The sequence below is a fragment of the Cynocephalus volans genome, chromosome 11, assembly GCF_027409185.1.
Source record: "Cynocephalus volans isolate mCynVol1 chromosome 11, mCynVol1.pri, whole genome shotgun sequence".
Classification (NCBI taxonomy): domain Eukaryota; kingdom Metazoa; phylum Chordata; class Mammalia; order Dermoptera; family Cynocephalidae; genus Cynocephalus; species Cynocephalus volans.
The window spans coordinates 58850449-58867777 of NC_084470.1; the positions used below are offsets into that span (position 1 = coordinate 58850449).

The 17329-nt window shown below is 47.4% G+C and overlaps 2 protein-coding genes across 3 annotated transcripts; both read left to right on the forward strand.

Annotated features, from left to right (window-relative positions):
• Nucleotides 1-75: 75 nt before the first annotated feature.
• ATRIP (ATR interacting protein) lies at nt 76-15170 on the forward strand. 2 transcript variants are annotated; one of them, XM_063114317.1, is made up of 13 exons: nt 76-392; nt 2382-2512; nt 3412-3582; nt 5614-5732; nt 7098-7255; nt 8207-8308; nt 9553-9682; nt 9873-10562; nt 13233-13369; nt 13531-13622; nt 14103-14183; nt 14347-14599; nt 15009-15170. In XM_063114317.1, the coding sequence occupies exons 1-13, from the start codon at nt 146-148 to the stop codon at nt 15074-15076; spliced, it is 2379 nt and encodes a 792-aa protein (XP_062970387.1). In that variant the 5' UTR covers nt 76-145; the 3' UTR covers nt 15077-15170. The 2 variants fall into 2 exon arrangements, with proteins under 2 accessions (XP_062970387.1, XP_062970388.1); XM_063114318.1 differs by lacking the exons at nt 76-392; nt 2382-2512 and adding an exon at nt 3100-3184.
• Nucleotides 15171-15369: 199 nt separating this feature from the next.
• On the forward strand, nt 15370-17147 carry TREX1 (three prime repair exonuclease 1). The gene is made up of 2 exons (XM_063115099.1): nt 15370-15805; nt 16134-17147. The coding sequence occupies exon 2, from the start codon at nt 16159-16161 to the stop codon at nt 17101-17103; it is 945 nt and encodes a 314-aa protein (XP_062971169.1). The 5' UTR covers nt 15370-15805; nt 16134-16158; the 3' UTR covers nt 17104-17147.
• Nucleotides 17148-17329: the final 182 nt, after the last annotated feature.

Consider the following 17329-nt stretch of genomic DNA (forward strand, 5'->3'; position numbering starts at 1 on the left):
GGCAGCTGATTGGCCCCATGAGCTCGGGGGCGGGGCACCAGCGGCTGAGGCGAGCAGCGGCGCGCGGGCGGTTGGTTGGAGTCTCCCGCCTCGCGACCGGCGGGTCATCCTCCGAGTCCTCGGATCCCTGGGGCCCGCGGGAGGCATGGCTGGGGCCTCCGCGCCGGGCAGCAGAAGGCGGAGCGGGCCTCCAGCACCTCGTCCTGGCCCATCGCTCGGCACTGGACACCCCCCGAGCAAGCGAGCCCGGGGCTTCCCCGCGGCCGCTGACCCTGACCCCGAAGACCCGTTTAGTGCTCACGGGGACTTCACCGCAGACGACCTGGAGGAGCTCGACACCCTCGCGTCACAGGCCCTGAGCCAGTGCCAGGCCGCGGCTCGGGACGTGTCCAGTGAGTGCTCCTCGGGGCCTCTTCCCCGGAGGGTGGTGCAGACTGCGCCAGATCCCTTTGACGGCTGCGGCTTTAGAACCCCACGGCGACCGCTGCCCGGGTGTCTTGCACCGATACTGCCCCTTCATCTTTTCAAAAATTAGAACATCCTGATTTAATCATTGGTTGAGTTCCAAAAGGTTTTTTGATTTGAGAGAGAAATGTATTAGGGATATCAAACAGCCAATATAGAAAGCTAGGTTAACATTTTACTTTATTTTCTAAAGTTTAGGCCAATCGGTTCTAGGTTCTAAGCAGAGATCCTTGGAACACAGCTACCACCACCGTCAGAACCATCACTACCCACGCATGGAGACCCATCCTTGTGACAAGTTTAGGAGGCTTTGAATCTTATGAAGTACACTGTTTTCCTTGGGCAGCATGAGCAAAGGAAAGGCCTGGCAGAGACATGAGATGAAAGAGATTTATTCTTTTATACAACCAGTAGATTGTGCTAGGTGCCCAAACGTTAGGAACTATAGTAGACCTAGCAATGAACAAAATACATAAAGTCCTAACTTCGTGGAGCTTACATTTTAGTAGGGGAATGAGTGAAGTCTTGGGCAGCTCTCATAAAGAGAAAAGTTTTGAGGGCACCTTGCATCTGTACTTGGATGTCTCACAGGCACCTTAAACTCAGCACAATCATTTCCTGGAAACCCAGTCCTCCTCCAGTATCTCCTGCACGGTGCTGGGCAAAGCAGACATTCAGAAAACACTCGTGATGACCAAATGTTCCATATGGTAGAGATTAGCACCACTCTCCATCCAATGGCACAAGGCACCTCTTCCCCTTTCCTTGACCCTACATCTAATTCCTTTCCAAATCCTGTCAACTTTACATTCTTAATACATTTCTGGAATCCATCCTATTCACATCATTTCTACAAAATCCCTGACATATGCTACAATGATTCCTCCCATGGGCAATAGTCTGCTAAATTGGCTCCGCATTTCCAGTCTTGACTCCCTACAAGTCAGACTTCACACAATAGCTAGACAGAGTGGTCTCTTCAAAACTCACATTGGCTGAGTCTTACACAGATACCTGAGAACATCCCCACTGAAAGCCCTTTAATGACTTCCCACTGCCAAAACCAAAATCCTTAACATGGCCTGAATGGCCCAGCATGGTCTAACCCTTTCCCACTCTCTCTATGGGTGAGTGACACACTAACTTTATTTCATTCTTTGAATTCTCTCTGCCTTCTTACAATACAGGAACTTTACACATTGCTCTTTCTTGTACATTGAGTGTTGTTTCCATCTATTCATCTCCGCTCATCTGGTTAATTCCTGCTTGTCCTTCAGCTCTCAGCTCAATCAAGGCTTCCACAGGGAAGCATTCCAATCATTCCACTTAGGTCAGATTCCCCTGTTATAGGCTTTTCTGTATTTGTTCTCTTTTACAGCTCTTATCACAGTTGTAATTTTACCTTTTTTCACGTAATTATTTGTTGAATGGCCTGTAAGCTCTGTGGGTGGAGGACTGTATCCATTTTGCTCACATTGTATCTTTAGAGACTAACATCATGCCTGACATATATCATACGTGCTCAATAAATATTGTTGAATAGTAAATCACTGAGTTCTGGCCAGTGAGATCCTCACCATACCTTTCAACCTTTAGTTGAGACTCTTGAAATTGGGTGGGGAGAGAGTGATAGGATCTGTTATTTCATAAGGATCATTTATGAGCTTGAATCATGTTCTTAGGTTGGAAAATATCTAGATCTAGATCTTTCTCTACTTTTCGTTCTTTTTTCTCCCCCTTTTGGCAGCTGGCCAGTACAGGGATCCAAACCCTTGACCTATCAACACCATGCTCTAACCAACTGATCTAACCAGCCAGCCCTACTTTGCTTTCAAAAGTGATTTTGTTCAGCATTTTCTGGCAAAAGTAGGAGAATATTGGGTCCTGAAATGTATATTGGAAATGTTTTTTAACAGGTGATCATAAGGTCTCCAGATTAGATGGGATGTCAAAAAATCCTGCAGGGAAAAGCAGAGAAAGTGTTCTGGTTAAAAATAATTTCGAATTAGAGGTACTTCAGGCACAATACAAAGAACTTAAAGAAAAGGTAAGTGATTTAACTTGTGTTTTTTTTTTTTTGTTTTTTTTTTTTTTAAAAAAGATGACCGGCAAGGGGATCTCAACCCTTGGCTTGGTATTGTCAGCACCACGCTCAGCCAGTGAGCAAACCAACCATCCCTATATAGGATCCGAACCCGTGGCCTTGGTGTTATCAGCACCTCACTCTACCGAGTGAGCCACGGGCCGGCCCCTTAACTTGTGGTTTTGATAGCTAATCCATTCACTTTGATAGCTAATCATTCGTGTGCTAGAAAGCATTGTACAACAAAATATATAAAATTTTTAAAACAAGACTCTAGATTCATCCCCATAAGTGGGAGAAGGCTGGAGAAAGAAAGCCAGAAATTTAAGGCTGAAAGAAACTTAATAGTGAGATTTCTAATAGCCAAGGCAAGAAAGAAACACTATACACCAGATCCAAAAAGAGATACAAACTATTATAGCACCTAGATGAATTTGTAGTATATAACTTTATATGAAGAAAATAACATCATAATAGTTGTCATTTCCATTAGCAGTTTTGCAAGAAAGCAGAAATCTTTTATATGACCATCTGTAGGTCCCTAAGAATGCCAGGAACATAATGTGGAATTCTACTTCTGTCAAGTGTGTGACCCAGACTGTTAAATGCCTGTGAGAGCCTAAAGAATCTGGATGTGTGAGTGACAAGTGTATCCTTGCTATCTTGCTGAAAATCAGCTGTCCCATGAACAGGCCTAGCAGACCCTGATGGTGTCTGGTTGGTATGAATACGTTTTGAGCACTCATTGGTCCATAGGACATATTTCTCTTGTGCTTTCTTTGTCCCCCCAGCTACACGTTAAAACAAAGTACATATGTAATTTTTCCTTACAAACTTTTCACAAGATTAATTTGGATTTACAGCTAAAGACAATGGAAGAAAAAATCCTCGTTAAGAATGGAGAAATTAAAATTTTGCGGGACTCACTGCATCGGACAGAATCCATTCTAGAGGAACAGAGAAGATTACATTTCCTTCTTGAGCAAGAGAAAACCCAAGCACTCAGTGACAAAGAAAAGGAATTCTCCAAAAAGGTGACCCAGAGCATTTGTATTGCGTATATGGACACCAGCTTTGCCTTCTTGCTGAGTTCCTTTAGAAGCAATGACCAATGTTGCTTGTATATCTTCCAGGGAGATTTCAACAGTTGTTTGTCTTAAATGCTTTCTACTATCAGCTAATTGCCATGCACTTTTCTTCCTGGGTCTGTGTGTGGTTTGGAAAAGGACAGATGAAACTCTGCTTTGCTGTGGTAGTTGGTCTTGGCAGGAATAAATCATTATCTTAGAATGTTTAGAAACAGACTTAAATTAGGTCTCTTTTGGTAGATCAGAAAGTCAGTTGACCTAGCTTAGGCAAAAAGGAAATGTATTTGCTTCCATAACCAAGTCTGGCAAAAACAGGGTGTGCTTTGGCCTCAAATGACTTAAATCTTGCCAGGGCACATCTTTATTCTCTATGCTATAGACAGTATCATTCTTATGGTAGAGGATGTGTTCTCCAGAAGCTCTTGGGCTCATATTTCATAACTCCAGAGCAGAATTAAAATTTAGGCTCCATCATCTCAAGTTTTAAAATTCTGAGGAAGGCTCTGATTGGTCTAACTTGAGTCGGGTGCTTGTCCCCGGACCAGTCGCTAGAACCATAAAGATGACAACTCCCATTTTGAATCACATGGTCAGATGTAGGGAAATGATTGTTTCTCAAGGACAGAGAGTTACTGTTCTGGGAAGAAAAATAGTAGTGGTCCATGTATTAGTCCGTTTTGTGTTGCTATAACAGAATACCTGAGACTGGGTAGTTTATAAAGAACAGGGGTTTATTTGGCTTACGATTCTGGGACAGCTGCATCTGGCATGGACCTCAGGCTGCTTCTACTCATAGCGGAAAGTGGCGGGCAGCCGGTGGGTACAAGCAGATCACATGGCAAGAGGAAGCAACAGAGAGAAAGAAAGAAGGTGCCAGGGTCTTTTAAGCAATTAGCTGTTGCGGGAACTAGTAGAGCAAGAACTCATTCATTAATCCCCTCTCCCCCAGGAGAACATTACTCCATTCATGAGGGATCCACCCCCATGACCCAATCAGTCTCCAACACTGTCAGATTGGGGATCAAATTTCCACATGAGTTTTGGAGGGGACAACACATCCAAACTCCATGAGTCCAGTACATACCACTATTTTCCTTCAGCACTTCAATCTCAAAGACATGGGGTCTAATTCTGCCATTACTTCATTCAGCAAGCTTAGCAAACTCTAAATAAGCACTTACCTGTGCCCAGCACTAACAACAGGAGTTTACTTTCCATATGTGAAGAGCAAGGAATTCGCAGTCAGAGTTCGATTCCAGGCTTCATTACCTACAAGTGGTGACTTCAAAGTAATGGCTTAAGCTCCATGACTCATTTGCCTTATCTGTTCCAGAAAATATTCAGAAAGGTTGTTGGTAGACTCAATCATTCCTGCACTTACTGTCTGGTGCTATGCCTTGGGGGAGTGTGCTTGGGGAATGATGGCAGTTACCGTTGCTGTAGGCCCTGGAGGACAGAGCAGCAGGTCTCCCTGTACTGCACAGGGTTTTGGTAAAATTATTCCAAATACTGTGCACAGACTTTCAAAAAGACCTGGAATTGTGCACCACTGCATTCATTAAAAGGTTAACATGTTACTGCTAAGATGGTACTTTGCCGAGCTTTGTATTTGGTATTTTACATTGATCATTCTATGTAATCTCTGCGCCTCTCTCCCACCCCCCACAACTATGCTAAAGACAGATATTTAATGTTATAAATAAGCTAAGGTTCAGAGAGACTAAGTAAATGGTAGGGATGGTCTATGAACCCTCACAAACTACCTTCACAATAGTTCGAGTCAAGTATCTTTCTAGAGTACCATACCATCTTTGAGGAAGAAAGCTAACATTTGATACTTTAGGACATTTATACCACAGCAGAGTTTCATACATATTTTGCATTGTTTTTCCTTTACTTGCTTAGGATTTTGAAGCCAAGAGACATTTTTCGTGTAGGTGGTAGGGCCACTATTATTATGTTTCTTTTACCTTCCAGCTCCAATCATTGCAGTCTCAACTCCAGTTTAAAGATGCAGAGATGAACGAGTTAAGGACAAAACTTCAGAGCAGTGAACGAGCAAATAAACTGGCTACTCCCTCTGTTTCCCATGCCAGGTAATGATAGTGCTGGAGGGATCGTTCAGTTTTCATAACAAAGTCTACATAACAATGTCAGGCTAATTCTAAATGAAGGCAGTTTAAACTCTGCCACCTGGGAAGAGATTCTCATTCCTGAAGGATTCAAAAGTGGTTTGAATGAGGCTTGAATGGTTTGAGGCATCACAGCATGAAGGCCCACATTCTAGAAGTGCTTCCTCTGGAAGGCAGCTATGCTCACCACTATACCACCAACGCCGCCCAGAAGTGCTTCCTCTGTATGGGACTTTATAAACACAATTCCTCAGGACTAAAAAAAGCTGGAAAGATGATCTCCAAATTTTGGGGGTGGGCTGGTCTTCATTTTTATGTAATTTATTTAACATAACTGATTTTGCCCCAAGCATAAGTGTATTTCAGTCCAAGCTACTTAGAATATTTTTAATATTTGTTGTCCTGGGACTTCTGTCCAATACCCCCTCTTTTGCTGCCAAATGTGCTCAACTTATTAATCGTCTTTGTGCTGCCTCTGCCTGCCAGAGAAGTCTGGCGCTATCAGTATCACCCTTGAAATTTGAACAGTGTCAGCCAGGGCATCTCTTTCTGGTATTAAACATTCTGCTGCCTTTGCTCATAATGGGCAGGGTATGAAACTGAACTCGACTTGCCTTGCATAGTCCACGGAAGATGGGAGAGCCGAGGGAGTTCATCCTCACCTCTTCACGCATCAGTAACAGAAAAGCCTCAGCACTGTGTGATCAGATCAGCGGGTTAAGACTGCTTCTCTAACATAAAGGCATTGACTCTAAGGAACATGCTCAGTTTTCAACAACCTTCTAATATACTCTCTTTCTGTTGAACGTCTTTGGATTCAGTTCCTGACTATTAAAGAATAAGTTGTTCCACGTTGAAAAGATGTTTTGGTGGAATAGGAAATAGTAAAGTAATTATGGCCAATTAGGGGGGTGATTAGAAGAATATGGTAGTAAATGAAAGACTTTTTCAATAATTTGGATCAAATGCCATGAATTTTGTACTGCTATCCTGACAAAGAATGACAGATATGGGCCAGCCCGTGGCTCACTTCGGAGAGTGTAGTGCTGATAACACCGAGGCCACAGGTTCGGATCCCTATATAGGGATGGCAGGTTAGCTCACTTGGGAGAGCGTGGTGCTGACAATAATAAGTCAAGGGTTAAGATCCCTGTACCAGTCATCTTTAAAAAAAAAAAAGAAGAAGAATGACAGATATATAATAGATAAAACCTTTGGTCAATACATCTAGACGTGAAAAGTTTAAAGTTTGTTAGAAGTTTTGTAACCAGATATTTTAAGGGGTTTTAGCAGAATCATTACTCTGCTTTCATAGTTAACTTTTTCCAGTCCTAGGAAAAACCCTTCTGTGGTTATAAAGCCAGAAGCGTGTTCTCCACAATTTGGAAAAGCATCTTTCCCTACAAAGGAGTCTTTTAGTGCTAACATGTTCCTTCCCCACTCCTGCCAGACAGAGCCAGAATACAAGTCTCTGGTGGGCATTAAGGGTAAGTCAGTCTATTAGTTATCTATCACTGTGTAACAGACTACCCAAACTTATGGCTTAAAACATTTGTTTTCTCCTGATTTCTGTGGGTAAGCAGTTCTGACGGGGCACAGTGGGGATGGCTTATCTCTGTGGGGACTGGAATCACTGAAAGCTTGTCTGAGGTTGAAGGATCTATTGCAAGGTGGCTCACTCACATGATGGCAACATAATTCCTTTCCACGTAGGCCACTCCACAGAGCTACTGGGTGTCCTGATGACATGGTAGATGGCTTCCTCTACAGCTAGCAAACCCAGAGAGACATCCAGTCAGAAGCTATTCTTCTTATGGCCTCACCTCAGAAGACACATAACATCATTTCTATTTGTTAGAAGCGAGTCACTGAGTCTGGGCCTTGTTCAAGGGGAAGGAAACTAGGCTGCACCTTTTGAAGGGAGATGTGTCAAAGAATTTGCATGTATATTTTAAACTATCACAGTCAGCATCCATTGATCCTGCCATAAGCATAGCTAGTATTCAGGGGCCAGTGTTCCTTTTATAGTCCAGCCTTGAGTTTGTATAGTTCAGTCCAAACTGAGGGAATGCTGCTGCTTTCTAGAGAAAGATGATGTAGCATTAGTGGGTTTTCACTCTGAGACTGATATGCTGCTTTATCTAATAATTCAGATACATTGACTCACTTCCCACCATCAACCTTTTCAAATCATTGGCCATCACACCACTTCTGAGAAGCTGCAGCCCACTCATATTTTTGGCATCTAGCAACTAAGTGAGCCCTGAAGGGTAGTGCTACAAGCAGGTAGTCGAGCTCAACAGCCTGGATGTAAGCCTTAATCACACTACTTACTAGCATATGTGATTTGGGCAAGTTCCTCAACCTCTCAGTACATGCAAGAGTTTCTGATATGCCTGTGCTTTTATGCTCAAGTTTTGATTCACATTTTTATCTAGTTTCAGATAATAAGGGCCATAGTCTGAGAGGTAACCCCGTAAAACAAGAAGAGACCCAGAGAAGTCTTGTTGACAGCCTGATGCAGAGATCAAACACTCAAGGTATCAGAATTCCTACTTCTCCTACAGGGGCCTGCACGGCCAGGCTCCAATTGTCCTCTTCAACGCACAGAATTGCCTGGGGAATTGTCTGGGGAATTGTCTGGGGCTCTAAGAACCAGTGGCCCAGGAAATCTTTCAGAGAGTCCAGGGAAGTAAGTGTGGAGGGTTAGAAATCTTGATTCTCATTTGATTTTAGAATAGGGCTTTTAGGTCAATGCATATATAGGGCAAAAGCTCTCAGATAGGAGGCCAAAGTCTACAAATACAGGGCAAAAGCCCATTTAATCAATTCTAATTAAGTAATGTTGATTCCCATTTGATTTTTAGAATAGAATTTTTAGGTAAATACATATTGGGGCAAAAGCCCTTGCGTAGGGGGCCACAGCCCGCAGATAGCCGGGCCACAGCCCATCTAATCAACTCTAATCACTGCTTAGGTACAGGATTGTATACTTTAATAATTTTAGAGCTAACAGGTGGTTTTCATACCGATCCTGTTAAGAGATTTTAAGAATTGCTGAAGAGAAAGATGTGAAAAAATGTTTGCTAGGGGCAAGCTGTCTTGTTGGGGGAAACTTTAGAAATAATTGTACTTAGATTTTATCATAAGAATGTAACTTTTGCTTAAGGAGAGGTTATACTTTAGATAATGAGCCAAAAAAATAAGAAAAAACAATAAAAAGAAAGAAAATAATGAGCCAGTTTGACCAACTTAGCTTTTCACTAATTGTACTTTGGAATGTCACATTGTTAATTTTACTGATGTTACTAGTTTCCATTGCTTAAGCTATACTTAGCCATAGATAACTTTTGTAACACTGCCCATGTCCTTGTGTCCTTTTGAAATGACTGAATCAACTGAATTTTCTTGTGAAATTTCCTTGTCTTTACAATAAAAAACAAAAGCTAACTTTGAATGCTTGCTGTACCCAGTTTTCTCTGGGATACAGACCCTTTGGTCTTCTCAACACATTCATGGTGCTTTGAGTAATCCTTTTTTCATCTCCGTTACACAGTGAGAAGTGTAACAAGTAGGAGTCTGTGACTTAAGCAAAAGACTTTATAAAATGGAAAGGGCCAAGAGCAGGTGTGTCCCAGAGCCTTCCTCACCCACAGGCATCTTAATGGGCTTAGTGGCAGATTAGAGGACATTTGGCATCCAAGCAACCTTCACTTTTGCCTTCTGAGGCCATAGAAAAGATCTCGTATGTCAGAACCTTCTAGAGTGTCCTTGTCTTCTGCAGGTTCCATTTTGATAAACCTACTCCTGAAGCAGCCTTTGATTCCAGGATCATCCCTAGGTCTTTGCCATCTCCTAAACAGTTGTTCTGAGGCTCCTGCTGGCACCCTCTTGCAGCCACCAGGGTTTGGCAGGTAAACATAAGACTCCTGAAAAGCTTGAATGGGAAGGAGTTTCCAGAAAGGAAGTCCCTATCTGACCCTGGCCACCCTGGGAGGTCTGTGGGGTGGGTAAGGGGACTAGAGAATTTGGCAGGCAGTCTGTTTGGGGACCTTGACCTTATCTCTATCTCACACTTATCTATTTTCTTTTGTTTGTTGCCAGTACCTTGGCTGGGATTTCAGGCCTCAGGACCACAAGTTCTAGTGATGGGTCATTTTCCCTCTCAGCCCTGAGAGAAGCACAGAATTTGGCCTTCACTGGACTGAATCTGGTTGCCAGGAATGAAGGCTCATGTGATGGAAAGCCAGCAGAGGGAGGCAGAAGGGCCCTCCCGCTCTGCCAGCTTCCTGGAGCTGTGCATCTCCTTCCCCTCATACAGTTCTTCATCAGCTTACACTGCCAGGCTCTGCAGGATTTGGCAGCAGCTAAGAGAAGCGGAGCTCCTGGGGACTCACCTACACACTCCTCCTGCATGAGCTCTGGGGTAGAGGCCAACCCTGAGGACTTAATCTGCAACCTGGAAGGCTTCTGTGTGGCTTCACTTAGCATTCTTCAGCACCTGGTGTGCCACAGTGGAGCAGTCGTCTGCCTTTTACTGTCAGGAGCAGGGTCGGATTCTGCTGCTGGGGAAGGAAACGGGAGCCTGGTTCACAGACATAGTTGTGTAGATATGACCCCAGCCCTGAAGAGGGTTGCTGATGACCAAGGACAGCATCCATTATTGAAGATGCTTCTTCACCTATTGGCTTTCTCTTCTGCAGCAACAGGTCGCCTTCAGGCCAGTGTCCTGAGCCAGTGCCTTAAGGTTTTGGTGAAATTAGCTGAAAACGCTTCCTCTGATTTTTTGCCCAGGTATAAAGCAGCATGGGAGTCATGATTGGTAGTTCTTATCTGACCTCTTACAGTCTAACCTGTGGCCCTTGTACTTTGCTTACATCTTGACTTTGCCTATACTATTCAGTTGTAAGGCTTGGTTCAAGTTCTAAGCCTTGTTCGGGGAGTTCTTAAGTGACAGGAAGTGGGACCAGGTGTCGGGAGAACCAAGCAAGTGGTTTCTTTGGTTTGATTCTGTCTCTGAACAGTAGGTAAACAAAAAACATATATGATAAAAGGAGGTTGTTAGCCACTGTGGAAGAAGGTCTTGCCCCATGATAAAGGCTGAACCAAGAGGCCTTTGAGCCTGAGAGGTGGATCATGTGAAGACCACATACCACAGCCACATTTAATTTTGTTGGGGTTCCCTAAGGAAGCAGAGGATGTGGGGAGGGTCTGCAGCCCACAAGCTGACGTTGCTGGGAGTCTCTGCCTGTCATTGTGCCCACCTCTAGCATAAGTCACAGGTTGCTTGCTCCTCTTAAAGTTTGTTGGAAGTGGTAGTATAGCGAACCTAGCTAATGAACACTGTTATAAATTCCTAACTTGGGATTCCAGAGCCACAAGATAGGGTGGAACTGTAAACACCATCCAGCCCACTTCCTCATCTAGTAATCCAGTCTCCCTCTCAGCACTCTTCCAAGAGGCCAGTTCCTATGTTGGAACAGCTCCACCGCCTAGATATATCTTAAGTCTTCTCATTTCTGAACTTAGCATTGCTGTTTCCTAAAAACATTTCTGGATCATGGCTTCCATCTGAATATTTTCTAGTTGGTCTGGTTCTAAAGGTGGTGCTTAGAGCTAGACACTACTGCAGGGTAGTATGGGCAATAGGGTGGGGGGCAGAACCATCACGCAGGTGTCTGGCAGGGACCCCAGCTCATAGTGGCTGTTGCTTGTTTCATAGTTGTTAAATGAATGAATCCCAGAAACCATATGTTTACCAGTCTTCTTGGTAGAGACACCATCATTCCATTCCTGTTGAGCTTGTTTATAGGGACATTCAAAACAGCCTTTTAAGGATGCTTCCTTACAGGCCAGACAGATGCCTTCCATTCACTGGCTCACGTGACACACTCATGACCCTGCATCCTCACACCGAACACAGATCCTAGCACACTGTAAGTGCCCAGTCGATATTTGTTGAGTGAATAAATCCTGTGTTGAGGCAGGGAAACTTGTGTAAAGTCCCATAGGGAGCATGCCGAGGTAGGTTTCAAGGCAATTTCCACTGAGCCATTGCCCCTATTGCTGTCCGACACATCACACTCAGTGCTTTTCTCTTCAGAATTCCTTCATGCTTACATGCTTAAGCTGAACCCCACTACGACCAGCTTCCTGTTCACCTTGGAGTGAAATTTGGGAGGGGTGCTTTCAGGGCTATAAAGCAATCTGTGAACCCAAGTTGCCCAGAAGACTGCAGAAAGGAAATCATCCTTGTGTCCCTACTGCATCTGCTGTAGCCCTAGGGATCCAGGATTGGCAGGAGCTTTTCAGCAGATAGGTCTCATCCTCAACTTTAACCAGAGCAGCATGACTGTTACATATTTTGTGTATTGGATCTCTGCATAGAAAATCATTTAAAAAGAAGGTTCTAATGCTATCAAAAAAATTGCTTGGAAACCACTGTGTTGTATATAAAGACGGATTCTTCTTGCAGATACTTTCCAGGACTAGTTAGGGGCCACTTGCAGCCCAGTAATAAAACCAGGTAACAACCAGATTAAATTCAGTTTCCCACAAAGTTCCATACTTCCTGGCAGCTAAAGAACATTCAGCTTCTTGTCTGCTGCACTGGATTTGCTCTAAAATGAGTTTGTCCCAGTGAGACCTTGCTTCCTGATGACATCCTGAGGGATGTACTCTATGCTAAGTCACCGCAGATTTATGAAGGAGTGCATGCACAGCTGGACCCACAGAGCATTTTGGAATTGCCCCTCTCCCTACCCACCAGGCCAGCCCTCCCTTATGCTCCTCCAGGCTATATGAATTGAGCAAACAGCAGGATTGCCTTGAGGTTTGGTTCCTTGGTAATAGCCATCCCTTTGGCCCTGAGACCTGGGAGAGATTGTGCCCAGAGCCCCTCACCCACGTATACCCCACAGTGGGCATTTTCTCATACTGGCAGCAGAGGAGACCAGTGTTTCCTGACAAATGAAGAAAATGATCTTTCTTGCTCTGTGAGTGGTCACATATGATCGAACCATAGCCAAGTCCATGTTTGTCACTTCTGGAGCCCTGGACTGTCCTTTGGTGGTGGACACAGAACATTTCTCTCACGCACAAGTTATGACCTGCATCCTTGTTTGGGAGCAGAGGTAGAAAGAGCCTGCGAGTGTGTGGAGGCCAGGCACCCCGGGTCCAGGGATCAACTCTCATTGATATGGTGACACTGTGCCAGAGGAGGGCCTGTCATCTCTAAGCCACCACAGTCTTGCAGTGAAGGTTATAACCCACTGTTCACATGAAACAAGTTTCACAGCAACAAGTAGTTAGTGGTTGGGCCAGCATTTGAACCCAGGTCTGGCTGAACCAAGTCTCCTCTGAACTACCCTGCTCCAATTTCCTGTAACCTCTAGTGAAAAGTGAGGGTGGATTTGGGAATTGGGGATGGGGAGTTCCACATCTCTCTGGGCCCCTGTCTTTTAGGTTCCAGTGTGTGTTCCGGGTGCTGCCCCAGTGCCTCAGCCCAGAGACCCCGGTGCCTAGTGTACTGCTGGTGGTTGAGCTCCTATCCCTTCTGGTGGACCATGACAAGCTCACGCCTCATCTCTGTTCCCCCTCAGGTAAAACGGGGCAGGGCAGGCAGCTGGACTGCTCCTACAGATTGGAGGGAAGGGCTGTGGCAAGGACAGGGTCGGGGGGCTTCGGGAGGGCTCCTGCAGCTCATACCCCAGGCTTGGGTGAGAATGGGGAAGCTGAGTGAGAGATGGGGCATCCTTTTCAGAAGGCTGCCTCTTCCTGCTGCTGTACATGTACATCACGTCAAGGCCTGACAAAGTGGCCTCGGAGACACAGTGGCTTCAGCTGGAACAAGAGGTAAAAACTCCAGAGACCCTTCTGGAGATGCTTACCACCCCACCCCATCCAAAGAGCCCACAGAATCTCCTTCCTCTCCTTTCTCTGGGGAGAAAGGAGGCTTTAGTTCATTTTGGTAACAAGAGTTTATCAAGCAGCTAAAGCGATAAACTCATTTTGGAGACCCCACACTGCACATATGCAATACAGATGGACCCCAGTTGTCAGGGAACTTGGTAGAGTTGTCCCATAACTGATCCTATCCTGGTTTGGGGGCCTGGTGGCTGGAAGTGGGCCTGGAGGCAGGTGGGTTGCTGGTGAGACATGTCGGTCCTGAGTCTGGCCTGGGAAGGCACCACAACACCACTTTTTGGACACCATTTGTGCAGACTAGCAGTTGCTAAAGTAACTGGAGCTCTTGTAGGGGAAGCCCAAGAAAGCCCTTGCTGTAATTGGGGTCTCCTTCTGCCAGGGATGGGACAGAATCTGTTCTTGTTCTAGACGGTGTGGCTCCTGGCTAAGCTTGGTGTACAGAGCCCCTCAGCCCCAGTCACTGGCTCCAACTGCCAGTGCAACGTGGAGGTAAGTGGCCAGGGAAGGCAGGGTCCACAGCATGGCAGCTCTGTTGGTGGGTAAGGTGGTCCTGTGCAAGGACCCCATGCCCCAATCAGGACCCTCCTCACCGGGGGTGGCTAGACTGAGCAGGCCATGAGCCCTGACCTGTCTGCACCCTCTCTCCCCCAAGGTGGTCCGAGCTCTCACGGTGATGCTGCACAGACAGTGGCTGACAGTGCGGAGAGCGGGGGGAGCCCCAAGGACTGGCCAGCAGAGGCGGACAGTGCAGTGTCTGCGGGACACAGTGCTACTGCTGCACAGCCTGTCCCAGAAGGACAAGCTCTTTACCATGCACTGTGTGGAGGTCCTGCATCAGTATGACCAGGTGATGCCAGGGGTCAGCATGCTGATTCGAGGGCTTCCTGACGTGACAGACTGTGAAGGTGAGCCAGCAAGAGGACCCTTCCCTGCCCCAGCCCACATGTGAATTCTCCCTGACTTTCCAGAACAAGACTCCTTGGCTTTACTTCAGCAGCCCTCCTCCATCCACAACAGCCTTTTCCAGAGCTGGGGACATTTTCATTGTCTTCTTGCTCCAGTTCCTCTCTGAGCAAATTGGGCTGCCTTTTGCTCATATCTGTTGAGTTGGCCTGGCAGAGCCACGGTTTTTCCAGAAATATCTGTGTCTGAATTGCCTTTGTATCACTTTGCTTGCAGTAGCTGAGGGGGCAAGGCCTGGGTGTGGAAGGGACTGGTTCATTCCTGTGGTCGTTGGGGGAGGAGAGGTGGGACCTCCCCCAGTCCCCAGCATCTTCGGGCTTTCACCATAGAAACCTCTTCTTTTTGGCTCAGAGGCAGCCCTGGATGACCTCTGTGCCACGGAGACGGATGTGGAGGACCCTGAGATGGACTGTGGCTGAGGCCTGTGAGCATCGAGCCACATGGTGGCACCAGCACCACTACTTTCCTCATCTCATTAACTGATTAAAAAGCAGCGACTTCCTGCAGAGAACATACCAGCCTTGTGTTTCCTGAGTCTTGTCTGTTTGGCTGAATGGGAGGGCTAGAGCAGGACAGGGCTCTAGGGAGGCTGGGATCCTTCTTTCTGTCCCTGGCTGGAACTGAGGCCCAGTCCCCATGGTAACTAATCTGCCTTGAGGAAAGAGCCCTGCCCTGCCTGTGGAATTGTCCTGAGTCACTGCTTTGGGCTGGGGCCATGAGAAGAAACCATTGTGCAGTCAGGAAGGAGGCACCCTCATCCCAGGCCTAAACCAGGAAGGCCTGGGAATGTGGGGGCAACAGCTGGCACAGAAGGGTTATGGTAGGGGCTTCCAGCAGTGCTGGAGACACAGAGACAGCCTGATCACCACTGCCCCAGTCCTCCCTGCTGGCTTTCACTGGTGTGAGCACCCCGGTGCACTATGCCAGCCAGTTGGCCCACAGCTGTGGATCCGAGAAGGCCTTTGGGGTGCCTGGAAAGGGTTGGGTGTTGGCATGTGGGACAGACCAAGCAGGCTGTAGAGCAGGGCAGGCCTTGCTCACATAGGCCTGTGGGCGGGCCCAGCCTGAGTTTCAAGTTTCACTTCCCGCCACTGCTGCCAGCAGTGAGAACCAGCCGGAGAGTGCACAAGACATTGCTGCCTGCCACGGTAAGTGTGGACCCCCAAGGGGGTGGGGCAGGGAGGAAGGCTTCTCCCATCCCAGACTAGGTGGGCACTAGAGAAGGGGCCAAACTCGTATGAAGAGGGAATTCTCCCCCAACCAGACAATAGAGTGTGCTTGTCCCACTAAGAAACCACCCCACCTTCTCCAACTTCCTGCCCTGAAAATGGGCCCTGGAACTCAGAGGGCCTGATTGTGCAGGGGAGGCCTGAGATATGCTTCTGCCCACACCCCTACCCCCGCCCAACCCCACCTGCTTTAGCTCTTTCCGCTGGGCACTCACACACCCCACCTCCCACCCATGCTCCTCCCCAGGGTAAGCAGCAGTTACCTACCCACCATGGACTCGAAGGCCCCGCCCTCGGGTCCCATGCAGACCCTCATCTTCTTGGACCTGGAGGCCACTGGCCTGCCCTTCTCTAAGCCCAAGGTCACGGAGCTGTGCCTACTGGCCATCCACAGATGTGCTCTGGAGAGCCCCCCGACCTCTCAGGGGCGACCTCCCATAGTGCCCCCACCACCCCGAGTGGTGGACAAGCTCTCCCTGTGCGTGGCTCCAGGGAAGGCTTGTAGCCCGGCAGCAAGCGAGATCACAGGTCTGAGCACAGCTGAGCTGGCAGCACATGGGCGTCAATGTTTCGATGACAACCTGGCCAACCTGCTCCTAGGCTTCCTACAGCGCCAGCCACAGCCCTGGTGCCTTGTGGCACACAATGGGGACCGCTTTGACTTCCCCCTGCTCCGGGCAGAACTGGCTATGCTGGACCTTGCCAGTGCTCTGGATAGTGCCTTCTGTGTGGACAGCATTGCAGCCTTGAAGGCCCTGGAACGAGCTACTAGCCCCTCAGAGCATGGCCCAAGGAAGAGCTACAGTCTGGGCAGCATCTACACACGCCTGTATGGGCAGGCCCCGCCAGACTCACACACCGCTGAGGGTGACGTCCTAGCCCTGCTCAGCATCTGTCAGTGGAGGCCACAGGCCCTGCTGCGGTGGGTGGATACTCATGCCAGGCCCTTCAGCACCATCAAGCCCATGTATGGGATCACAGCCTCTGCTGGGACCAACTCAAGGCCATCCGTTGTCACAGCCACTGTACCCGTGGCCACAGCCAGAAACACTAGTCCCAGCCTTGGTGGAACCAGAAGACCCAAGGCTCTTCCTCCAGTGAAGGGCCCTGTAGCCCCACCCAGGGAGGGACTGCTGGCTCCCTTAGGCCTGCTGGCCTTCCTGACCTTGGCAGTAGCCACACTTTATGGACTGTCCCTGGCCACACCTGGGCAGTAGGCCAAGAAGGAAAATCTGACTAATAAAGACCCCTGTAGCACTGAGTGGTTGGTCACTCGTCTCCTATCCTCCACAGCTGGGCCTCTGCCCACACTGAGGAACCAGGGGAGGGGGTTACAGAGGGTGGCTCAGTCTTTGTCTCTCACTCTCCCTTGCCAGGATGGTCAGACATCTGGGCCCAATAAAAGTAGGGAAAACACAAACCCAAATGGTGGATGGAACTACT